This window comes from Mugil cephalus, chromosome 19 (assembly GCF_022458985.1).
Source record: "Mugil cephalus isolate CIBA_MC_2020 chromosome 19, CIBA_Mcephalus_1.1, whole genome shotgun sequence".
NCBI lineage: Eukaryota > Metazoa > Chordata > Actinopteri > Mugiliformes > Mugilidae > Mugil > Mugil cephalus.
This window is the reverse complement of record NC_061788.1, coordinates 2,143,114-2,168,294: the sequence shown is the minus strand read 5'-3', so window position 1 is coordinate 2,168,294 and position 25,181 is coordinate 2,143,114. Positions and strand designations below refer to the sequence as shown.

General features: G+C 42.8%; 1 protein-coding gene across 4 annotated transcripts in view; it reads left to right on the top strand.

Moving 5' to 3' along the window:
* Positions 1–25,181, top strand: part of rasgrf2a (Ras protein-specific guanine nucleotide-releasing factor 2a) — a 30,941-nt gene extending 5,760 nt beyond the window's left edge. The window contains exons 2-29 of one of the 4 annotated variants that reach the window (XM_047569232.1): positions 4,329–4,435; positions 5,443–5,590; positions 6,839–6,928; positions 7,012–7,265; positions 8,148–8,227; positions 8,438–8,631; positions 8,726–8,835; positions 9,316–9,434; positions 9,997–10,160; positions 10,803–10,869; positions 10,961–11,097; positions 11,189–11,271; positions 11,660–11,908; positions 12,035–12,127; positions 12,201–12,709; positions 14,892–15,017; positions 15,097–15,186; positions 15,379–15,485; positions 17,709–17,821; positions 18,112–18,172; positions 18,685–18,714; positions 18,874–18,977; positions 19,173–19,257; positions 19,871–20,068; positions 20,902–20,981; positions 21,065–21,182; positions 22,020–22,088; positions 22,177–25,181. In XM_047569232.1, coding sequence (XP_047425188.1) covers positions 4,329–4,435; positions 5,443–5,590; positions 6,839–6,928; positions 7,012–7,265; positions 8,148–8,227; positions 8,438–8,631; positions 8,726–8,835; positions 9,316–9,434; positions 9,997–10,160; positions 10,803–10,869; positions 10,961–11,097; positions 11,189–11,271; positions 11,660–11,908; positions 12,035–12,127; positions 12,201–12,709; positions 14,892–15,017; positions 15,097–15,186; positions 15,379–15,485; positions 17,709–17,821; positions 18,112–18,172; positions 18,685–18,714; positions 18,874–18,977; positions 19,173–19,257; positions 19,871–20,068; positions 20,902–20,981; positions 21,065–21,182; positions 22,020–22,088; positions 22,177–22,272 — 3,681 coding nt within the window. In that variant the 3' untranslated portion in view covers positions 22,273–25,181. The remainder of the gene's footprint in view (positions 1–4,328; positions 4,436–5,442; positions 5,591–6,838; positions 6,929–7,011; positions 7,266–8,147; positions 8,228–8,437; positions 8,632–8,725; positions 8,836–9,315; positions 9,435–9,996; positions 10,161–10,802; positions 10,870–10,960; positions 11,098–11,188; positions 11,272–11,659; positions 11,909–12,034; positions 12,128–12,200; positions 12,710–14,891; positions 15,018–15,096; positions 15,187–15,378; positions 15,486–17,708; positions 17,822–18,111; positions 18,173–18,684; positions 18,715–18,873; positions 18,978–19,172; positions 19,258–19,870; positions 20,069–20,901; positions 20,982–21,064; positions 21,183–22,019; positions 22,089–22,176) is intronic. The other 3 variants (XM_047569234.1, XM_047569233.1, XM_047569235.1) reach the window with 3 other exon arrangements.

Below are 25,181 nucleotides of genomic sequence, written 5' to 3'. Positions count from 1 at the left end.
AGCCAAACTGGTAGAGCTCCCCCTGGAGGCTGGAGGCTGCAGTGTAGGTCATAAGCTCCACCCAGTCCATGTTTGTGGGCGGGAACGTGGGCCAAAGTAAAACCCTAAACTATGTAGTTAATATAATGTTGATGAATGTTCCATGTGTCAACTGTTAGGATGACTTTCATTCTAGTTATTTGACGCTACAGAAACGGGATGTGACATAATTGCGATCACCAGTTGCCATGGCAACCACTCTGTAAAGTGTTCCCATGAGACCTTGAGAGTTGGAAAAACTTTTTTAAAAAAATAAGTCCAGTGTATAATCCTACATTTCCTTGTAGCTGGTGGAGGTAGAGCAAAGCGTAATATTAAACGAAAACATGAGCGAGTCTGGAGGACGTGTGGGCGGGGCATCGATATCGTGGCTCCACCCCCTGAACAAACTGATCAGACTTTGGCTCCAAAGTTGCAAGATGGAAAATAGTATCAGTTTGACCAGTGAGGGGAAGTGGAGACGTGGCGTCCATATTTACATACAGTCTAGTCTACTCACCACTGAACTGGTTTGTTGCCTCTCGTCTTGTATCTACATCTCTTCTGTGGTAGTTTTTTTTTTGCTGCCCGAAACAATTTCTTGATTTTTCTTGTCCTTAAAATATGGCTCCATGTGGATAATGTAGCAGTAATTTGGATGTAGGATCCAAAATTATCACTACAACTCGTCATATTTCATTAACGTCCTCTCATCTTTCATCATAGTGACAAAAAGCTGTGTTGCAAACGCTTGTTGACATTCTCAGATGAGAAGTTGAAGCCACCTCCACTTTGATTTCTAGCCCATGACGTTGGTTTTACGCTTCATATCGCTGAGTGTTCTTTTTTTAGAGAAATGAAACAGAAATATACTTGTGCCTGTATTTATCTGGGGAAATGAATCCATCCATCCAGTGCATGCAAAACAAAACACTGAGCTGAAAGTAGCTAAAACGCTCTATAGACCTGCCAGTGTAACTCATTTAGTCCTTTAACGTTCCTCTGGGTGGTTGATGGGACAGCAGCATCTTTTTGAACCAATCATATGTCATTTTCTTCTGGTTTCATTGATTAAAGTCATTAGAGGATTCAACCAACATGTTTTTATCAGGTGAACCCAACAACTCGTTCTTATTTTTTAACTGCGTCCAACTTTGATTCCTCCAGAACAATAAAACCATTTAGAGTGATTACGATTTTTCTGATATAAAACTTAAGAGTCTTGTCTTTAAAAAGAGACTAAGACCATGAATGAGCTCCAACATGTTCATGAACAGCATTGAGTTTACTCTGGCTACGTCCTAAATATGTTTTTTAGATGTTAATGTTGCTTCCACACTTTAAGCTACTACTCACCCATGCCCTGTTTTGACTGATGTGTTTCCACGGCGACAGGGGTTGAATGTGCTGTGTAAGTAAGAGGACATTAACCGTGGCCTCGTCTGTTGCGTGTAGCCCCCCCCCCCCCCCCTCGCTCTGGGATGCTGCCGTGCTCGACTAAGAATAGCATCATCCTCGCCCGGTCCTTTCGCCTGCGGTCGCTGTCTGGATACCAAGTCAACACAACTTCACCTCGCACGCACACCGCTGGTACCTGTGCTATTTGTGGCGTAGCTTTTTACTGTACTCGTACTCTGAGCCTTCTCTTTTTTATTTATTTCTTTTGCTACATGTGACAAACAGTGATTGAGTATTGCAGCGATGGTTAGGTGTAGAAAGAAAGTGTGTAGTTAATCTGCAATTCAGTGTTATGAAGAGGTTCATCATGAAAACCATCATGTTAAATGTGTTGTTGTGAGGAATGAAGCATTTTCTGGATTATGAATCTTACGACTAAATATATGAATTTATAGATCTCTGAACAAATCTGAAATAGCATCTAGTGAAAGATTAATTGATTACAATGCTCTTGTTTGCTGTTGTTTCTATATGATGTATTTTGCATAGACTGTATGTAAATATGGACTAAACACGTCTCCACTTCCTCCTATTGGTCAAACTGATGCTATTTTCACGGGGATGCGGTCGGTGGAGCTGGAGTCTGATCAGTACAGTCAGAGGGCGGAGCCACGATATCGATGCCCCGCCCACTTTCCCTCCAGACTCACTCACATTTTCATTTAATTATTATTATTAATGATACACTCAGCTCTACCTCCAGCAGCTACAAGTAAAGGTTGGATCATATCTCTCTGGTCCAGGTCTAAATAAACCAGAAACCTTCTCCTGAAAGTCTAAAATTAAATCTGAATATTTTTCCAGAGTTTGTTAGAACAGAAAAGATCTGAAATCATTAACCCATGGAAACAACTTCTTGAAAAAACTTCTGGTTTTACATGAATCAAATAACAACTTTTGTCTTGTGTTTTTTAAATAAAATAAAGGACGAAAAGTTGATTTACTTGTCTTCTAGTTTTTGATTTATTTATTAATGTCAGACAGTTTTAGTCTCTAAAGTTGATGTTGGGCTGAGATCAAGTCGAGTCTATGAGGCTCTTAGATCGAGTCTGAACTGTGACGGATCGTAATGAAGCTCAGACCCCCCCCCCCCCCCCCCCCCCCATGTCTGTCTCACTCATTGTTATCCTGGAGCTTAAAGCTGACTCCAGGCCGGGGAAGCCGCATTAGCAAAGAGAGGAGCTGTACAAGCCTCAGTGGTTATGTAACCCCCCACCCCCCAACCCCCCTCCTCCCCCATCCTCCCCCCCATCCCCCCCCCGCTACAAACAAGCCCTTAAGCCTTTCTGGTTCGTAGCCACCACGCGCTAGCTAGTATCCTTCACCCGCTTATCGTTACGTCATTACTACACAGGCCAGCGTCCAGTCTGCAGCCACTAACTATCATCACATAACACACTCACTGGCCAATTCATTAGGTACATCGGAGCAGACACTACGCCCTCCATACATGATCACATCAGAATTCATATTCCACACGTGTTCCTAATGTTTTGGCAAGTTCCTGTATGTCCAAGTTTTATTTTCGTCCGTGATCAAAAATGACTAAACGCTGAATAAATTTCTAAAAAGTTGATTTATACCAGCATTTGAAATGAATTACGGGGCTGCAGCAAATAACTACGACATCATTATGTTTTATGATTATTCACACGTTTTTATTAAAAACGGTAAAAGGTTTATTAGTGACTCTCCAAAGCTCCAAATCTGTCTCCATCCACAGCTCAGACTAGTCCCCAAAGAAATCCCGTTTATTCCCAAACTATATAAAACTTATCTATTTATTTGAGTTTATTTACTTTTATTCTGGGGATTCAATCATTTCATGAGGTTTGGTGACAGTCTGGACTCTGCGGGGCTGGAAAATGAAGCGTGTCAACACATGCAGTTCCACTAACGGCCACTAGATGCTCCAGGTTAAAAAACTCAACTTAAAATCAGAAATAAACTAAATAAATGTTTACAGCCCGCTACAAAAATATATTTAGATTATTTTTCTGTAACATGACAAATGTACGGGTAGAATTTTTATTATTTATTTATTTACCAGTTTTTAGCTCCGCCTTTTTAATTCTTTTTCTTTTAGCCAAGATGGCGGCTGCCAGAGACGCCACACTGAGCTTCAAAACTCTCTCCTCTAATGAAGTGACTCACTTGTGAACATTGGACACTCATTCATCTACCGAACTTTCCGGCTGAATGAGTTGAAGTAAACCACCGCCCTGTGTTTCCTCTGATAAATAAGTCAAACTGCCGAGACTCTGAGCTGCTCGTCTCACATCACTGAATTTATGTGATATATATATGTATCATTAAAGTTTATTTAAAATGAATCAATGTTAAATACAACATTGAATTTGGAGCTTTATGAAGAGACATTTACACTTGATCTAAATTTTGAAACATCCTTGTTCTTTGTGCTATTTTATTAAACTGTGGTTCATATGATTTAATTAAACATATTGAACATTTGACAGAATGTTTCATATTGAATCCAGTAAAAATAATAACACAAATAAAGTGACGTGTAGGAACAAAAAAAAAAGAAAGAAGAAACACGCTCGACCTTCTCATTTTTGCAGGAACTGGTCGATTGTAATTGAAAGTTCTTGTAAAATACTGTAAATTTAAACAAACATTGACATAAACTGCTACATGCTAGCAACCAACGATGCACAGGAATTCAAACCAGTAATTGTTTCTTCCTGGAATAAGATGGAATAAGGTGGAGTAAGGTGGAGTAAGGTGGAGTTGGGTGGATAGTTTATGGATTGTGTTCTGGGTCTTCGTCGCTGTCGTCCGTGTCAGCAGCTTTTTAAAACCAGTTCTGATCATCTTCTTTCCACACGCAGCACTACTTCCTGATCGTCTTCGGCCACGATGGACAGAAACCTCTGGAGCTGCGGACGGAGGAGGAGTCGGACTGCACCGAGTGGGTGGAGTTCATCCAGCAGGCCAGGTACAGACCAAGACCAAGACCAAGACCAAGACCCCGCTACAGTCAAGTTATCTGTGTTAACGTGTTTCCATCCTCTGCTTCACTGCTGTTCAGTCTGTTCACACTTCATCACCTTAATGATTCAAGACATTTTATACTTGACATTTAATACATTTCAGAGGGAAATATTATGTTTAGAGATGTATTTACTACTTTTCTGATAAAGTTCCAAATTAAATGCAGCTACGATTTTATTTTTATTTTTTTTATAAATGTATTTCAAGTCAATTCAGTTCAGTTAAAATCTTCTTATTTGTCCACAAATTAAAAGTGAATGACAGCAGCTTAAAGGACAGAGAACACAACAGGTCACACAGTCATTTAAAACTTTAAAAGTGTTAATATTAAAGTGCATTTATCTTTCATCCTTTCTTCCTTCCTTCCATCCTTCCTTCATCACAACATTAAGCCCCGCCCCCAAACAATCTGATTGGCCCTGCAGATCTTTGCAGATAAACTATATGCAAAAAAATAAAATAAAGACTAAAAAAAATGGTCACACATTGAATTTATTTTTTCTTCTTTATGTCCTGTCGTACTGAGTTAAACATTAATCTTCTATATTTATCATAAATTGTGACGGCGTCTTTGTGCACGTTTTAAAACATCTATCGTGTCTTATTTAATTATTGTTTGATGTCTGAGTGTGTGTGAATATGTGAGTGTGTGTGAATATGTGAGTGTGTGTGTGTGTGTGTGTGTGTGTGTGTGTGTGTGTGTGTGTGTGTGTGTGTGTGTGTGTGAATATGTGAGTGTGTGTGTGTGTGTGTGTGTGTGTGTGTGTGTGTGTGGTTCACATTTAGGTCAGTGTGGTGCCGGTTACATCACAGGCTGGATCTCCACCTCTGTTCCTCTCTGGGAGCGTCCTAGTTTTTTTTTTTTTTTCTTGGTTTATTCGTGCGCACGTTAAAAAAAAAAAGAAAATGTGCACAACTGTCGCCCTGAAGCCTCTCGTTCTTCGTTCGTAGCTACTCTGACATCATCATCGAGCGTGAGATCCTGATGCAGAAGTACATCCACCTGGTGCAGATCATGGAGACGGAGAAGATCGCAGCCAATCAGCTCCGCACTCAGCTGGAGGACCAGGACACGGAGATCGAGAGGCTCAAAGCTGAGGTACGCATGACTGAACCCACATCTGCGTGTACGGGCCTCAGTTAGAAAAAAAGCAAAAGCAAATTCACCATGAAGAGAAAACACTTTTCTCATCGTGCAACGAGGTATTTGTTGTTCTGAACCTCTAAAGTGCTCATGAATGTTTCATTCGTCCTCTGCTCCGGCACTATTTTCTACATTTCTGCAAAAGAAACATCAGAGGAACTGAAAGTTCACAAAGAGAAAAAAAAATAAAATACATGAAACAGAAACATTACACTTGTCTGATAGTTTATAATCAGGTTAATGAGTCAGTGTTACTGAGAAGATGTTGGTGGTTTCCTCTGATCAGCTGATGCTACAACATTTCTACTTCCTTCCTTCCTTCCTTCCTTCCTTCCTTCCTTCCTTCCTTCCTTCCTTCCATCCTTCCATCCTTCCTTCCTTCCTTCCTTCATGACCCAGTTTCTCTTCACATTTGGCTCATGGACTCATGTCCTGACATTTTCTTTCAGAGTTCACTGGTAGAATTCACAGTTCATTGGTCCATCAATGATGAGCAGATGCAGCAGAACAGGCCTAAACCAGGACATTAGCGCCCCCATGTTTCATGGAGGGATGAGGTTCTGATGCTGGAATGCAGTGTTGGTTCATCTCCAAACATTTAAACCAAACTATTCTACTCTGGTCTCATCTGTCCACTAAACATTGTCCCACATGTTCTTTGTGGACAGAGAGCAGTGTCTTTGGTTGTTGAGTGGATTCATCAACATGAACATCAGCCAATGTGAGAGAGGCCTTTAGCTGCTTAGAAGTTCCCCTGGGTTCCTCTGGTTCCTCTCCCACTATGATGGAGTGATGTTTGTTGGTGGACCACTCCTGTGGAGGGGAACAGTCGTCTTCAATCTGTCTGACTCTTTACAGATGGTTGTGGAACCTTTTCCAGCCTGATGAGCAACAACAACTCTTTTTCTGAGCTCCTCACAAAGCTCCTTTGATCTGTTGTCATCACACACTTCAACACAAACATGAGACAAATCCCTGATTTATAGAAACTAAACCAGGACCTGAGTCTCTTTAAAGTGATGGAAACACTAAACCACTGTGAACCTCTCTGATATGTAATATTGGCTCATTTTCCTGAATATACAAGTCTAATATTTCAGTTTCATGTGTTTGACTGTTTTTTGGTGCAGAAATTGTAGAAAAGTTTGACTTTTAAAACCGTACATATTGACGTGTTATCACATGTTGGTGTTGTTGTGTCAGATTGTCGTGTTGAACAAAACCAAGGAACGGATGCAGCCGTACCAGAACAACCAAGAAGAGGAGGACCCGGACATTAAAAAGATCAAAATGGTGAACTGTTGTTATCTCATTATGACGATAAGGTGAAGGTAAAAAGCATAAAGTTGAGGCCCAGTGTTGTTGTGGCCGTGCAGGTGCAGAGCTTCATGCGTGGCTGGCTGTGTCGGAGGAAGTGGAAGATCATTGTCCAGGACTACATCTGCTCCCCCCACGCTGAGAGCATGAGGAAGAGGAACCAGATCGTGTTCAACATGGTGGAGGCTGAGACGGAGTACGTCCACCAGCTCTCCATCCTGGTCAACTGCTTCCTGAGGCCGCTGCGCATGGCCGCCAGCTCCAAGAAGCCTCCCATCAGCCACGACGACGTCAGCAGCATCTTCCTCAACAGGTTTCATTTGGTCTAAAAGCTGAATTTAACCCCCAAGAGTTTAAATAGTGAAGCTGTGACGCACTATTTACCATGAACTTACAAATATGTCCACAACAACATGATCACAATGAATAAAGTGTCCTTCTAGCTTCCTGGCCTCCCAGCTAATAGTAGTTCTTCCTCACCTACCTGCTAATAGTAGCTCTTCTTAGCCTGCCCCCTAATAGTACATAGCTCTTCCTAACTTTCTTTGCCTTCCAGCTAAAAGTTGTTCTTCATAGCAGTTCCAGCTAATTGTGGCGTTTCTTAGCCTGCCAGCTAATAGTAGCTCTTCCTCGCTTCCTAGCCTACTAGCTAATGGTAGTACTTCCTTCTAGCCCCCCAGCTAATCGTAGCTCTTTCTAGCCATTCCAACTAATAGTAGCTCTCCTTGCCTCCTATCTTCTCAGCTAATATTAGTTCCTCCTAACTTACCATCTAAGAGTAGCTCTTCCTAGCCTCCCAGCTAATAGTAGCTCTTCCTAACTTACCATCTAAGAGTAGCTCTTCCTAGCCTCCCAGCTAATAGTAGTTCCTCTTAACTTACCATCTAAGAGTAGCTCTTCCTAGCCTCCCAGCTAATAGTAGCTCTTCCTGACTTACCATCTAAGAATAGCTCTTCCTAGCCTCCCAGCTAATAGTAGCTCTTCCTAGCCTCCCAGCTAATGGTGGCTCTCCCTAGCCTCCCAGCTAATAGTAGCTCTCCCTAGCCTCCCAGCTAATAGTAGCTCTTCCTAGCCTCCCAACCAATAGTAGCTCCTGCTAGTCTCCTGGCTAATAGGAGCCTTTCCTAGCTTCCTGTCTGTGAACTGTCCAATAAAACTCATTCAGAGTGAACTGACTCTGGTTTTCTTTCTCCAGTGAGACCATCATGTTCTTGCATGAGATCTTCCACCAAGGTCTGAACGCTCGTATCGCTAACTGGCCCACTCTCGTTCTGGGTGAGTGTTGACCAACAGTTTTAGATTCAGCATCTTCCACAAAGAGCTGCAACTAAAAATAAATCTGCAACTATTTCAAGTGCCAGATTCGGACCAATGCACTGACAGACCGTTTAGACTTTTAGAAACCACACATGATTTAAAAGCATAAACAGATCTGCCGCAACATTATGACCGCTGACCAGGATGCTGTGTGTCTGTCCCACCCAGCCGACCTCTTTGACATCCTGCTGCCCATGCTGAACATCTACCAGGAGTTTGTGCGTAACCACCAGTACAGCCTGCAGGTCTTGGCCAACTGTAAACAGAACAGAGACTTTGACAAACTCCTGAAACAGTACGAGTCCAACGCCGCCTGCGAGGGCCGCATGTTGGAGACGTTCCTCACGTATCCCATGTTCCAGGTACGGGACACGAGTATGTAAACGATACCAGCAAACGATACCAGCAAACGATACCATCGCATCTCACTGATGGTCTGTGTTTGATGATGTTTAGATTCCTCGATACATCATTACCCTCCACGAGCTACTGGCTCATACTCCTCATGAACACATCGAGCGCAAGAGTCTGGAGTTTGCCAAGTCCAAACTGGAGGAGCTGTCGAAGTAAGTCCACGTCAAGACCTCCTGGTGGAGGAGGTGCAGCCATCTTCTTCTACTTTAGACATTCAGGCCTGGAGAAAAAGATGGAGGAGGAGATACTTCCTTCCATCTTTTGGCCCCGTTTTTTTTCCCTCCTCCCGTATCTGTGTCTTTCTTCTCTTTCCTCCTCCTTCTTCTTCCATTTTTTCTTTCTCCTTCTTCTCCTCCTCCTCCTGTCTCTTCATCTTCTCCATCCTTCACCACCCCATGTTTATTCTTCCTCCTCTTCCTCCTCTCTCCTCCTCACCAGTTAACTCCTACTGTTAATTAGCGTTTTTGATATGAACTCGTATATCTGATTGCTTCCATCGGTCTCCATGGTAACGGCTCATCTCTGATCAGAGTGACTGATGTGGAGACTTACACCTGGCCACAGAGTGATCTTTAAGCAGACGTTAAACAGGTGACGGTGAGGGTTTAATGTCTAACTGGTGGTGTCCGTAGGATGATGCACGACGAAGTGAGCGACACCGAGAACATCAGGAAGAACCTGGCCATCGAGAGGATGATCGTGGAGGGCTGTGACATCCTGCTGGACACCAGTCAGACCTTCGTCAGACAAGGTGGGAGTCGCCCTGAGATAAAAACACTCTGAGTCTGAGGAGGAAGGTGGAAAAAAAACAACTCTAACTCTCTAAGTAAACTCAACCTTGGGAAAAGCTTTAATACAACTCAGAGTAAATTACTTAATTAACAATTATTTATAGTTTGATCTTGATACTCTGAGTTGAAATGACTTACTATGTTACTATGTTACTATTACTATGTTACTATGTTACTATTACTATGTTACCATGTTATTATTACTATGTTACTATGTTACTATTACTATGTTACTATGTTACTGTTACTATGTTACTATGTTACTATTACTATGTTACTATGTTACTATTACTATGTTACTATGTTACTATTACTATGTTACTATGGTACTGTTACTATGTTACTGTTACTTTGTTACTTACATTCTCTTGTTAACTTAACTTTGTTTCATTTGTTTGATTGAATATGAGAATATTTTGCTTCTCTCCATTAATGCTGTTTTTATGGTCTATAATTTATCTTTCACACTGTCTGAACACGTCTGACGTCAGATCAGTAATAAACTCTTGACTCTCTGAACAGGTTCTCTGATCCAGCTGCCGTCCAGCTGTGAACGGGGCATGCTCAGTAAGGTCCGCCTGGGCTCCCTGTCCCTGAGGAAGGAAGGAGAGAGACAGTGCTTCCTGTTCACCAAACACTTCCTCATCTGCACCAGGACGTCTGGAGGGAAGCTGCACCTGCTCAAGGTCGGCCTCACCTGTCCCGACCTGTCCTCACCTGTCCTCACCTGTCCTCACCTGTCCACACCTGTCCTCACCTGTCCTCACCTGTCCACACCTGTCCACTCATTTATTCAGACTTGAAGCTTCCAGGAGCTTATTCTGGTTTCACTCTTTAAATATTGAATCAGTTTAGTTTTTGGAATAAAGAAAAGAAGGTGAAACAAAGACGAGTGGACTAGAACATGTTCTCCTTCTCCTTGTGTTTATTCTTTTCTTCTTTCTTCTTCATCTCATCCTTCTCCTTTTTCATTTCTTCTTCTTCTTACTATTCTCCTTTTCCTTATTCTTTTCCTCCTCATCCAACTCATTCTTCTTTCCTAACCTTCTACAGTGGTTGATGTTTTTATGTCCACACATTTATCTGATCACGTCATTTTATTCTAATACAATAATAAAATTCACCAGCGTACCTAATAAACTGGCCTCATGAGGTAGTTTACTTCCTCTGTAGCCACCCAACTTTGGCAAAAGGGATGAAGATGGATTATTAAATACGACTCAAGTCATCATTGTTAATAATTACATTTCACTACCTTTAAAGGAGAAACAACTAAAACCCAAATTTGTTCATGTTTCTCCTGTGTCGGTTTTTTCCTCCATCACCAGCAAGGAGGAGCGTTGTCTCTGATCGAGTGCACCCTGATTGAGGAGCTGGACGCCAACGATGAGGACTGTGAGTATCTGTCCCCTGTCTCCAGTAAAAGCCTCTCTTCCGTCCACGTTGATGTAACGTACAAATTAACGTACGAATGTTTTATTCTCAGATAACGCTGCAGGTCAAGGCTTCAACCATCTGCAGTTTAAGGTGGTGGTGGAGCCTCCTGACGGTCAGAGCTTCTCCGTCGTCCTCTTGGCTCCGTCCCGCCAGGAAAAGGCCGCCTGGACCAGCGACATCAGCCAGGTGAGAGGACGAAGGTCCGACACGACCGGTGGGTTTGAAACCGTCCACCAGGGACCAGGTCTCACTCCTTCGTCTGCGCTTCCTGTTTCAGTGCATCGATAATATCCGATGTAACGGCCTCATGACCAGCGTGTTTGAGGAGAACTCCAAAGTCTCTGTGCCGCACATGATCAAGTAAGTAAACGAATGTATCTACACCTTCGGCATTAGCATCGGTTAAATATAAAAGCTCATGTTAGCTAAGCGACATTTGCTAAAACAGCTTTCGAAAGAACAAACAAAATGGCTAAATACTAGGGAATTTATCTGTGTAAAGATGGAGGGAGGAACAGGTCCTAAAAAGTGAAGCCAATCAGAGCCATATATTAGAGAGAGTCTGTCCAACTCAAATCATGGCGCCATGTTTGCTACATCAGAGGTTAGATCTACAGTGTAACTCTATGGGGTTAAAATGCTTTGTAGCCCAATCACCTCATCAGTCATGGAGCCGTGTTTACCTTCTCCAACATTTCCTTGTAACCGTTGGAGCAGATGATTAAGTGATATTTCTTTTCTGCTGAAGGTCTGATGCCCGGCTGCACAAAGACGACGTCGACATTTGCTTCAGCAAGACGCTCAACTCCTGTAAAGTTCCTCAGATCCGATACGCCAGCGTCGAGCGCCTCCTGGAGCGTCTCACGGACCTGCGCTTCCTCTCCATCGACTTCCTCAACACCTTCCTCCACACGTACAGGATCTTCACCACGGCCGCCGTCGTCATCGACAAGCTGGCCGACATCTACAGGAAGCCCTTCACCTCCATACCGGTCAGGTCCGTGTCACCAGACCATCATGCCTCAGTCTTCCTCCTCTCCTCACCTCACATCGCTGCCGTCTGATCATTCACTCCATCTTTCCATTTCCCATCCTCCCTCCATTTCCTGTCATCCTGCCCCAGGATCGAGCAGCATTCATGTGACCGTCTGTCCATCATGTCCCTCTGTCCTGACTACAGTCTGAAGATCACACAGCTGGCTCTGGACCAGTCCAAGTAAATCACTGATTCATTCCTGATTCCTGATTCTCGTCGGAGCTTCAGATAAACTCCGTCTCCTCTCTCTTAGGTCTCTGGAGCTCTTCTTCGCCACCAACCAGTCCTCGTGGGGAACCGACCCCCTGAACAACAAATCCCCTCGGCTGTGCCGCAAGTTTTCCTCCCCTCCTCCCCTCACCATCCCCTCTCGCACCTCCTCTCCCGTCCACTGCCGCAAGCTCTCGCTCAGCTCCCCGGTCAGTGCTAAAGCCGGCGCCTTGGACCTGTCCACCACCCCGTCCTCCTCCGCAGCCAACTCCCCCACCTCCTCTCACTGCCCCTCCATCTCCTCTCCGCCACCCGGCGCAACCAGGCCTCCCTCCGGATTCTCCTCCCCTCCGCCCACCGCCACGCGCTCTCCCAGCCTCCCCCAGACCTCCGGGATGTCCTCGCCGCCCCCCATCTGCACCAAGGCCCCGTTGGACCTCAGCCGTGGTCCCAGCTCCCCGGAGCTGAGTCCAGCTGCAGCAGAGGACGTCAGCGGAGAGCTGCCTCGCATCGACGCCTTCTGTGGGAAGCTGAGACGCAGCATCCGCAGGGGTGAGTAGCTGGAAGTCAGAAACCCGACGTGAACGTCTGGACGTGTGTGGGCAAACGAGCCGACTCCCACGGTTGAAACAAAAAAGTTTAATAATACTGGTCAAAAGCTAGGACACACCTTCTAGGCTAGGAAGCTAGGAAATGCTACTATTAGCTGGGAGACTAGGAGACTAGCTAACATTGCCTGAGAGGCTAGGAAGTTGTGAAGAGCTACTATTAGTTTGGAGGCTAGGTAGCTAGGTCCAGCTACTATTAGTTGCGAGGCTAGGGGAAGCTGCTATTAGCAATGAGGCTAGAAAGTGCTACTGTTACCTGGGAGGCTACGAAGCTAGGACCAGCTACCGTTAGCTGGGAGGCTAGGAAGAGCTAGAATTGCCTGAGAGGCTTGGAAGCTAGGAAGAGCTGTTATTAGTTGCAAGACTAGGAAAAGCCACTACTAGCATTGAGGTTAGGAAGCGCTACTGTTAGCTGGGCGGCTAAGAAGCTAGGACCAGCTACTATTATCTGGGAGGCTAGGAAAAGCTATTGTTAGTGGTGACGCTAGGAAGCACTAGTGTTAGCTGGGAGACTAAGAAGCTAGGACCACCTATTATTAACTGGGAGGCTAGGACGAACTGTTATTAGTTGTAAGGCTAGGTAGCTAGGACCAACTACTCTTAGCTTGGAGGGTAGGTAGCTAGGTCCAGCTAAGTTGCATGCCTAGGCGAAGCCACTGCTAGCAGCGAGGCTAGGAAGTGCTACTCTTAGCTGGGAGGCTAACAAGCTATGACCAGCTAAGTTGCATGCCTAGGCAAAGCCACCACTAGCAGCGAGCCTAGGAAATGCTAGTGTTAGCTAGGAGAGTAAGAAGCTAGGACCAGCTATTAGGAAGCTAGGAAGAGCCACTACTGTTGTCACAATTAATGTACAGTGTAAAAAATGAAGACAAAACAACAGATGAGAGGTTCACTGCGGTTCCACATCTGTCACATTTGTTCCATTTACTGAAGAAATGTCTTTATTTATTGCTACTATTTCACTCTGAGACGTCTTTGATTGAGGCCTGCCAACCAAAACACACTGACAAGACATAAATGGGTCATCGTCTCCAGGCAGAGGAATAACTGTGCTCTTCAATCAACATCTGGCCACAGCTGCCAGCGTGTTCTCTATGAACACAGCTGTAGATCATGAGGTCAGAAAAGCTCTTGACAACAAGCTGGAGAGGAAGAGAATGAGGAGATGAATAGAGCCTCTTTTGTGGCAGCCTGAGTGGCTCCTAAGTAGAAAATGGCAGCAAATGGGTGAAATGGAGAGCCCTTCAAAAGCTCCCAAAATAGCAGCTTACGACCCAGAAGTTCAAATATTCACACAAACGAAAAAACAGTCATTTCAAGACTGATGTTTTTAATCCAGACTCAGTATTTTTAGATTGTTTTATGATTAAAAGTAAGATTTATGTTAAAAATATGGGTATGAGCCACACAAAGCAGGTGGTCCTGTCACTGGGTGGAATGAATATATCAAAGACAAAAGGATTTATTTCTGTGAAGGATGGGAATTCATTCTCGGAAGTCTTACCTATCCATGGAGACCAAGGTCGTGCACATGGACATGATAGTTTTAGCTATTCTTCAATTCAAAAATCTGAAATGTTTGTTCTTTATTTCACATGGTGGAACTTTGTCTGTAAATCCCTATTTTTTCAACAATATTTTATTCAAAAAAATGTTTAATTAAATGCCATTTGAAACTAGAGAATCTGCTCTTTCCATTGATACTAGCTTGTCAAAATTTCTTATTATATCTCAGTATTTCCCCAAATCCAAAAACAGTTGCCAGCAAATCCAATTGGTATTGAGAGCGTACAAATGTTTTAGCTTTAAGTGTAAACCTAACTTTCAGTTCAAGATAGCTGTATCGATTTACTACCCCTTTGTACCATCATTAGCCCACGAGAGGAAAAGGGCCATGTATGAAATGAAGGCTGGGATTCTGTCAGGCAAGTCACCGTGTGGTGGGTAGTTGATTGAGAATCTCGTGAATATGTTCAAAAGGCCCAAAAATGGATATAAAAGCAATTTAAACTGTATTAGTTGTTTCACAACATTAAGACCTAAGTTTGGCTGCGTGTTGTCTCTGTTCTCTGGTCATTTTACCAAATTCCTGCCCTCTAAATGTCTGAACTTGTGTTCGCTAACAGCTGTCCTGGAGTCAGTATCTCTGGACAAGTTCATTCCCGAGTCGCCGTCCAGCAGCGAGCCGGGCGACATGTCTCCGTGCCGCTCGCCTTCCACGCCGAGGCATCTCCGCTACCGACAGTCCGGAGGTAGAAACGCACCCAGATTAAAAACAGAATCATAATCGGAGCAGGGCTTAGTTTACATGTTGGTTTTCCCTCGTTACAGTCACACCAGGGGAGAACTCCCGCTGCACGATGTCTCCAGCTTCAGCATTCGCCATCGCCACCGCCGCCGCTGGACACAGCAGCTCCCAGGGTGAGCAGACACACAACCAAGACAGGAAGCTGGTGATTTGTTGTCAGTTAAATAACAATAAGTAGCTAGAGACAGGTCGGCTTCTCAGCGACTTAATGTTCTGGGAAAACACCACCAGTCTGGAGTGAGTCTGTGATTACTAGATTAGATTTATATTAAAGTGCATCTTGGTATATTCATCTCATCCTCCAGGTTTTAGTAATTCTGAGAAAACCTGTGACAAAGAGTTCATCATCCGCCGAGCTGCCACCAACAGAGTCCTCAACGTGCTGCGACACTGGGTTTCTAAACACTCCCAGGTGAGTTGTCTTTCACACAATAAACAAATTCAGGCTAAGGAGATGTTCACGTCTGGTCCTGAGGTTTCCCACATTAAGGGATGAAACCTCGAGGCCCTGAACTCTGTCGTCCCGGATCTGATCTCCTTTCATGTCTAAATATCTGTGTGGAAATTTTCCTGCACCTCGTCCCCAGAGAGACGAGGACGCGTTCGTTGCTGTCACTCGTGGCTTTTCTTCTACCCAGGAATCCTGCAGAAAGGTCAGCCCCCTCCCCAGGGACGCTGACAGGACTGTGTGTTTCATTTAAGATTATATAAGGTGCTATTTTAGTAGCTGGATGCTGGCGTCTGAAAAGTGAACTCGAGTGTCAACAACGAGCCTCAAAAAGAAACTGATTTCTCACTTTTTTGTCCGACACTTTTGGTTTCATTGTCTGACCGTCTTTAATGGATGATGTGATACATGGTGAAAACTACTATGTGTGAAAGGTTACTAGGTTTACAGCTATATTATCAGGAAACACAACTGTCCCACAGATCAACCAAGGTTTGAATAATAGCTTCAGATTTAACTATAAACTGGTTTATTCTCCAGAAACAAACATACACAGTGTCAATAAGAGCTTAATACGAACATTTTAAGTTTTTAAAACAAAACAATCAAGAAGATCCTACGACTGTCTCCACTGATGTACCTTGAAGTAGAAGAACCGCATCTTCTGGACGATATTGATCTTCTTGATATTTAAATTTATCAAAAGTGAAAAAGTCGAGAAGGAGCTCAGGAAGATCTGAAAACTCTCTAGTGATCTTCAAGAAGATCATCTCAGTCACCCTGTTGATATGTAAGAAGATCAGGAACATACGCACGATGATGTCAAGAAGATGATGAATGTCTTCTTTAACTTCTGGATTTATAAGACGTGATCAACCTCCTGGAGAACGCTTTAAGATCTTCTGGATATTTAAGAAGATCAATATGTAGAGCTGGAAGATCAAGAACAAAAGTCAAGAAGATCTTAGAACCTTCTTGAAGACTGAGATCAAGAACATCTTCTTCTCATGATGATCATCATCATCTTCTTGATATGTAAGAAGATCAAGAAGCTCTTCTGAATCTTTCTGAATGATGATCTTGATATTTAATAAAATGAAGAAGTCATTTGTTGCATTCTTTAAAATACTCTTTAACAAAGAGAGGGACTTTAAGACGACCTGTAAATAAATGTTCGCAAGATCTATTAATTGTTTTTACTTATGAGAAACTGAGATTCTGCTTCTCTGTTTAAGTCTTTACTATAATATTTGCACTCACAGCAGATCATTTACATCTGAAGATTCAAAAGTCGTTAAAATGAAATAGTCAAGAAGATCATGGACCTCTGAAAGATATTCTTGAAATACTAAAAGATCATCTTCTCATGATGAACGTCATCCTCTAGATATGTAAGAACATCTTCTCGTTCTTCAAAGTCTCTGAGTCAGCAGGCAACATTTTAAGATCTACTGGATATTTAACCAAAGAATCGAGACAGTCTCCACCTTTCTAAATGCTTCACTTAAAGATAATTTAAAATGGAAAAGTCAAGATGGTCTGAAAAACTTCTCCAGTGACCTTCAGGAAGAAATGTATATATTCTTTATTTTCTTGATTTTTAAGGTGTGATTTTCAGCCTCCAGCCTCAACTTCTCGACTTTTAAGGAGACGATTCTGTAAACTCCTCTTAATATTTTTGAAATGAAAAAGTCCATTAGAAGATCAAGGAGAACTTTAAACTCTGTCCATTGTTCAAGGAGATCGAGAACGTTGTGTTCTTAATATGTAGGAAGAAGATATTTGGTATTTATATTTAAAGTTGTGTTAAAATGTAAAAGTAATTTGTTGCATTCTTTAAATAAATCTTTAAATCTTTATTTTCTGTTTAAAATTAACATTTTTTTAACCTGCTCATAATGAATTTTGTTGTAGAAGTGAACTCACCTTGTTGTGGTTTAATAACAGAATGAAATCATGAGCTGATGACATGTGAATGATATTATCAGAGGTTAAAAATGCTTCCTTTAATTTAAATACTTTTCTGAATAGTTTCATGTCAGTGCAGTGAGTTTCCCTCTAGAGGGCGACATATACATGCATCTTATTTTATTAACATAGTAAATAAAAACACGTGTACCTGAATAAAACTAGATAAACTCACCTCCGTCAACGTCTTTAAATGAGATTTATTTATTTTCCCATCAGGACTTTGACATGAACAGTGAGCTGAAGATGGGCGTGGTCGGACTCCTGGACGAAGTTCTACGAGATCCAGATCTGCTTCCTCAGGAGAGGAAAGCTACAACCAACATACTAAGGTTCAGTCAACGCTGCATCTTTATAGTCTGAGGAGGAGGAGGAGGAGGAGGAGGAGGAGGAGGAAGAGGAGGAGGAGAAGAGAGGAGGAGGAGGACGAGGAGGAGGAGGAGGAGATATAGAGCTTTATCGTCTCTTCACATGATGATGATGTTTGGTTTAATCACATAGTCTCTTCTTCTTCTTCCTTCTCCTTTTTCTTCCTCTTCCTCCTCCTCTTCCTCCTCTTCCTCCTCCTCCTCCTCTTCCTCCTCCTCCTCCTCCTCCTCCTCCTCCTCCTCCTCGTCTCCAGTGCTCTTTCTCAGGATGAACAGGACGATGCTCAGCTGAGGATCGAGGACGTCCTACAGATGGTCAGTGCTGCTACACACAACGTATAAAAAGTCAACACACTCCTGTTAAACCACCATCTTTATTGTAAAAAAAATGAAACAAATTTAAAAGATATCAGAACAAAAAAAGTTTGGATCCAATGAGAGGAAAACATTGATGATGTGGATGGATGAGGTGTCACGGACGCCTGGTTTCAGACTCTTTGTGTACCGTGGAAACACAGATGGAGTCAGTATTAACTTGTTATCTAAGGCTCCTCTCTGATATGTTGTATTGGCTCATTTCCTGAATGCACCAGTATAATATTTCCTGTGTTTCATTGGGTTTAATTTGTCGTCTACATTCAGGACTTATTGATGTTTTGACTCATTTTTAAGCAGAAACGTTGAATCTATTTTCTGTGTGTGGTTTTGCATCGGGTGTAAATTTAACAGGGATGTTACAGACTCTTTATGTTTCACCTACTGAAGATTAACGTATAAATCTAAACATTTCACAAACTGAAATGACTGATCTTCCTATTGTGGAACAGAAAAGCTGTCCCCTCCTCCACTTCATCGCGGTAAGACTCAACAACCCCCTCCCCCCTTAGAACCAAACATGGATGGATCCCCCGACTCTGTAGCTTTACTTGGTGTTTGTGCGTAGCTCTCTGCAGCTTATGAATGAAAACGTCACGCTCTGGTCGTTGTTAGCGTGTTTGTGTGTTTTTGTGTTGCAGGTGGAGAATCCGAAGGCCGAGTGCTTCGAGTCGCTCTCGGCCATGGAGCTGGCGGAGCAGATCACACTCCTGGATCACATCGTGTTCAGGAGCATCCCCTACGAGTGAGAATCAGAGCTGAGCTCAGAGCAGAGCCAAATAAATAGTCTGTACCGATCAGCCACAACATTATGACCACTGACAGGAGGAGTGAATAACGTCCATGTCAATTCTCTGATGAGTCGAAACTGTTATATGTGGAAGATGGTCATAATGTTCTGCCTGATCGCTGTGGTCTGACTGAAGTTCTCGTCCTGCAGGGAGTTCCTGGGTCAGGGCTGGATGAAGGTGGACAAGTCTGAGAGGACTCCGTACATCATGAAGACCAGTCAGCACTTCAACGATGTGAGTTTTTATTCCTGAGCAGAGACTTAGACGAATATTTCCAACATATATATATGTGTCACTGCCGGAAATAATGATAAATATTATAAATAAAACGTCTTCTAATTCACTGGGTAAAAATAAAATGACAGGACTGCACTCACAAGGAGAACCCGTTGGATCTGAAGAAGGTTCTAGGTAGAACTTCAAAATGCAAAGAGAAGAAATGGAGCAAGAGACCAAACGTTTAGAAACTTATTGACCTGAAGCAAACTTTTCATTCATCAGCTGATCAACAGTTTAAGAATGAGTTAGGGTTAAAGAATGGAGGAGCTACTCATCACTGAGCCCTTTTGCCCTTTTCTTAAACCTTTGATCAGCTGATGAATATTCGTCCTCTCAACCCTCCTCCTTCTTATCAGTGGCTCAGACTCATAGTCCACTGGGTTAGTTGATAGAAGAATCTTCCTTTCTGCCTCTGCCTAGCGACCAAAGCAACTAACACATCCGATGACGTAGGGAGTGATGGAAAATAAAGATGGAGGAGAGATCATATATGCATTTAAACAGCTGATGTTTTACCATGTTTTATTTCTTTAAAACACCTTTTTTTTCCCTATGTCGTCGCCCACAGATGAGTAACCTGGTGGCGTCTCAGATCATGACCCACACCGACGTGGGCTCCAGGGCCAGCTCCATAGAGAAGTGGTTGGCTGTGGCCGACATCTGCCGCTGCCTCAACAACTACAACGGAGTTCTGGAAATCACCTCGGCTCTGAACCGCAGCGCCATCTTCAGGCTGAAGAAGACCTGGGCCAAAGTCTGCAAACAGGTTAAGAAGGAAGGAGCGATCCACTAAACGGGAGCCATTAGCTTGGTGCAACTCTCACATGTTAAACTTAATGTGTTATCTTCTTTCTCATAACACACATATTTAACTATTTCTTTACTTATTTATTTTTTTTTACAGCCAAAGATGGCTACATTTCTTTCAAGTGACATCCATAAAGTTTAAAAGCACGTCAACTAATTCCATGTTCATTTTAAAGAAATGGTTGGTTACATGTTTAAATAATTGATGAACACCTGAGAGGAAATACATACTCATACCAGCAGGGGGCAGTTGTCTGGATTCATCATCTAAAAGAGGAAACCAGAAGAGCTAACATTAGCTGGGGAGCTAGGAAGAGCTAACATTAGCTGGGGAGCTAGGAAGAGCTAACATTAGCTGGGAGGCAGTGCCTAGCTTCAAGGCTACAAATCAGAACCAGTAATTTTTCATTTCTATTGACGATTAAGTTAAAACGTGATTGATATCACTGTTATGTTATGATATCAATGTGTGTGTTGTTTACACACATATTTACCTTTTCAAAGGGGCCTAAACCTCAAGTTTATCAAATCTATTATCCTGTAATTTATTAAGCAATTGGATAAATGATGGACCACACATAATTGGAAAAAAAGTTGCCTTTATTTTTTTCCTTATTCCTTATTTTTTTTTTTTTTGTTTTTTTTCTTTTATTTATTTATTTATTTATTTGCCTTTTATTTTATTTTATTTTAGAAAAAACAATGAAATAACCAAAATGAACACTTGGTAACAGGGATGTGTGTGTGTGAGATCTAATCAGTTTGAATTATTAATTCGTCCTCTGTTTTCAGACCAAGGCTCTGATGGACCGGCTGCAGAAGATCGTGTCGTCAGAGGGAAGGTTCAAGAATCTCAGAGAGACTCTGAAGAAGTAAATACCACAAAAGAAGAGCGATGAACATGTAGATTAATCTGTAAACTTTGTCTAATATTTGTGTTGTCCTGTTTGTGCAGCTGTAACCCTCCGTGCGTCCCGTACCTGGGCATGTACCTCACCGACCTGGCCTTCATCGAGGAGGGAAGACCCAACTTCACTGAGGAAGGGCTGGTCAACTTCTCCAAGATGAGGATGGTAAGAGATTCTACATCTCTATTATCGTTATTATCGCTGGAACTGATGAGGAATTCAAACATCGACATGCTGTCAACAACAAAAGACTTCTAGCATTGAACGCACCACAAGGACTAGAGCCAAGAACCAGGTGGTTCATAGGTTCTACAAGTGGGAGGAAATAACTCCTCACACCAGCAGGGGGCAGTAGTCTGGATTCATCATCTAAAAGAGGAAACCAGAAGAGCTGGAAGGCTAGAAAGCTAAGATGATATTCTATGCTATTCGATGCTATTAGCTGGGAAGCTAGGAAGAGCTACCAATAGCTGGAAAGCTAGGGAGTTAGGAAGAACTACTATTAGCTGGGAGGCCAGGAAGAGCTACTATTAGCTGGGGGGCTAGGAAGCTAGTAAGGGCTACTATTAGCTGGGATGCTAGGAAGAGCTACTATTAGCTGGGAGGCTAGGGAGCTAGGAAGAGCTACTATTAGCTGGGAGGCTAGAAAGCTAAGATGATATTCTATGCTATTCGATGCTGTTAGCTGGGAAGCTAGGAAGAACTACCATTAGCTGGAAGGCTAGGGAGTTAGGAAGAACTACTCTTAGCTGGGAGGCCAGGAAGCTAGGACGAACTGCTATTAGCTGGGATGCTAGGAAGAGGTACTATTAGCTGGGAGATTAGGAAACTGGGATCAACTATGATATTTGCTCGGAGGAGAGGTTGCTAGGAAGAGGTACTATTAGCCGGGAGGCTAGGACGCTGAGAGAGCCTAGCTTCCAGGCTACAAACCAGAAGCAGTATTTTAATTATTATTGATGATTGAATTAAAATAAATCCCGTCTGTCTCTCGTCTCACAGATTTCTCACATCATCAGGGAGATTCGTCAGTTCCAGCAAGCCCCGTACAGGATAGAGCACCAGCCCAAGGTGTGTCCAACAAGTAAATCCTTTAAAACCACCGTTTAGTTAAACACCAAACAGGAAGTGACCTCCTCTGTGTTGGTCTTCCTCTCAGGTGACTCAGTTCCTGCTGGATAAGACGTTAGTGATGGACGAGGACACACTGTATGAGCTCTCACTGAAGATCGAACCCCGAGTCCCGCCGGGCTAATTCCCACAGAGCTGACTGTTGACGCAGGGTCGTGAACAGTTTCACGTTTTGTGGTGAACTCAGGAGAAAAATGTGCCTTGTATGAACATGTGAAGTATATATATATATATATATATTGTGTTGAAGAGACTCTTTGCCATACGATCCAAGTGTTGGCTACGAAACACGGCACGAGAAAGTCACCAGTTGCTGCTATGAACAATCTGCCTCGGTAGTTTTACACAAGAACACGGTCAGATGAGTTTTACATTCATTTCTTCATGAGCGTTGTTTAGGTAGTTAGCTGTCCCTTGTTCTTGGCCTCAGATTTTCTGTGTGGCAGCTGATTAAGAATCTACACCGGACGTATGAAGAGATGTCGACATCACATGAAAGTCGATGTCCCTCATGCCTCCACATTAGCTGATCGACATTAGCTTTAGCTTTTGTTGCTAAAGTTCTTCCCAACTTATAGCCTGAATCTGAGGGCCAACATCTGAGAACCTAAGATTGGCTTATTTCCAAAGACTTAACCCTCTAGCGAGCTACACTGCTGTTAGCATTTATGCCCGCATGCTGGTGGGTCGGCATCATTCTGGAATTGCTAATGGACCCAAATGCAGACACAAGACACACTTTTAATGAAAACTCAGCCAGTGCCTGACTTGGCACCGGTTATTTGTTTTTCCCCCAATTAAGCACCAAACCAGTTCCAAACTGGTGCAAGGCAAGCACCAACTTCAAGCTGGGCTAAACAGGGGCCAGAGGTGGGCGCCATTTTTAAAACTACAACCAGCAGGCCGCATCGAAAAGACAAGAAAGAATTATGTCTTTTAACAAACTCACGTGATCGTGTTTTACGCTAACGTAATGATGTGGCTGCGACTCTGTCAGAACAAATCAAGAATCAAGAATCAAGAATCTTTATTGTCCTTATGCAAGGCACAACGAAATTCTGTTCAGCAGCTCTTGGTATAAATGTACAGACCTGAGATATATAAATAATATAAATATAGAATAGGAACAAACCGGTTCTTTGGGGGCACCAGGCTGGAATCAGTTAAACACCCAACTACCACCAGGTTCCTCTGGGTGGAAAAGGGACAAATGAGAAACAATCACTCATTTTCTGCAACTGCTTGTCCTCTGGATGGTTATGGGGAGTGGGCTGGAGGCTAGCCCGAGATAGGGCTAACACAGAGAGACAGACCAACCATTGATACTCACACCTAGAACCAATTTAGAATCACCACTGAAACAAACAAGCATGTCTTTGGAAGGTGGGAGGAAGCCGGATTACCTGGAAAGAACCCACCAAAAGTGCTAACCACCACAGCCACTGTGCCGCCCCCGAGGAGAAACAATTGGAGGGAAACCAGAGATGGGAAGTGAAGCAGGACCAGAAACACCAAGTAAAAAGTTTACACAATAAAAAACAGGAAACAAAAGAAGAACCAAACATAGTCACAGAAAACACTCAAAAGTCCAAACCGTGACCTCGAGTTTCACGTTGGAGGTGGAGCTAATGCTAATGCTAATGCTAACCTGGAAGCCATAGGAACTTCTCTGGTCTGGAGTCTCTGTTTAGAACTGATTTTTAAAATTTTAAATGGCGCAAACAAAATAGAGATTGCGGCGCAACAACTTGTTTTAACTCGACTGATCTACACTCCAGTCCTGTAGGGGGCGGTAAGTATTTAGTCATTAATAGAAATTTGTTGCACCAGTTTCTGGTCAAGCAAGTTTCTGATGGTTTTTACCCACAGAGTTTCCTATTTTAACCTCAAACTTCCCTCCAGTCCCTAAGAACTGAAGAAGATGAAACATTTTTTCAAACGTTCTCCGGATATAAACCATGACCTCGATCAGTGAGAACCTTCCAAGACACACTCAAACAAAAAGAGGAGGAGGAAGAAGAAGACATGTAACCAGAGCATTTTCCTCTCCTACACATATTTTAATTCTTAAAGTTGTTATGGAGTCTCTCCTGTAAAGATCTGTTGGGCCAATCAGATCATTTGTGGGCGGGGCTTAATATCATGATGGACAGGAGAGTAACAGTCATAAATTGAACCACTTCCAAGGAATCTGAACAAAATTATCTAAACATTTATTGACAAAGAGGTTGTGCAGCTATTGAGCATCAGATCTACTGGAAATAGAACAGAAGAAGAAGACGTCTCCATCGTCTTCATCTTTGGTTCATCTTTGTTTTTCTTCCTCCTGGAAACTCCTCAACCTGATGTTTTAACCCCACATGGAGCAGACATCAGAGGAAATGGATTTATTCCAGGTTACCTCCAGAACCTCTTCACCTCCTCCACCAGGAGGTTTTATTCTCATTAGTAGAGGAGTCCATGTAACCAGCTGCCACTCAGTAAACCTCACCGTACCTTCATCCACTCTCCGAACTCTCCGGATGTTTCTTGGCGTCACTTGTTTGACCAAAATCTTCCGTTCCGTTTTCACGTTGCAGCTAAAATCCTCGTAGCTTAAAAACTTAGTTTCCTTCTTGACAATCAAACCTTTGCAGTTCTTTTTTTTATTATTTTGTACAAATGTTTCTGATGTTTTTTTTTTATTTATTTATTTTATTTTATGCGAATTAGTCTGGAAGTTGCCCCAGAATCGGGGACGGATTAGCTCCTGTCAGTCTGTTCATATCACTGTCGATCCATAAAGAGTGTCGTTCATAGCATGACGCTAGCATTAGCATCTGTCCTCTAGATGATCCTGGTAGGCCACCATTACTGAGGGTTTTTTTTAGGTTGATTTAGTCTTTTATGCGTTAATATTTAACATGTCCCCCGTCCTTCCTACTCTGCTGTATGCGTCTGAATTCCTCTTTTTTCCATGAACTTCTCTGTGAACTGTACAGATATTTACACGACTCCAGGACTGGAAATAAAAGCAGAAAGATTTTAACTGGA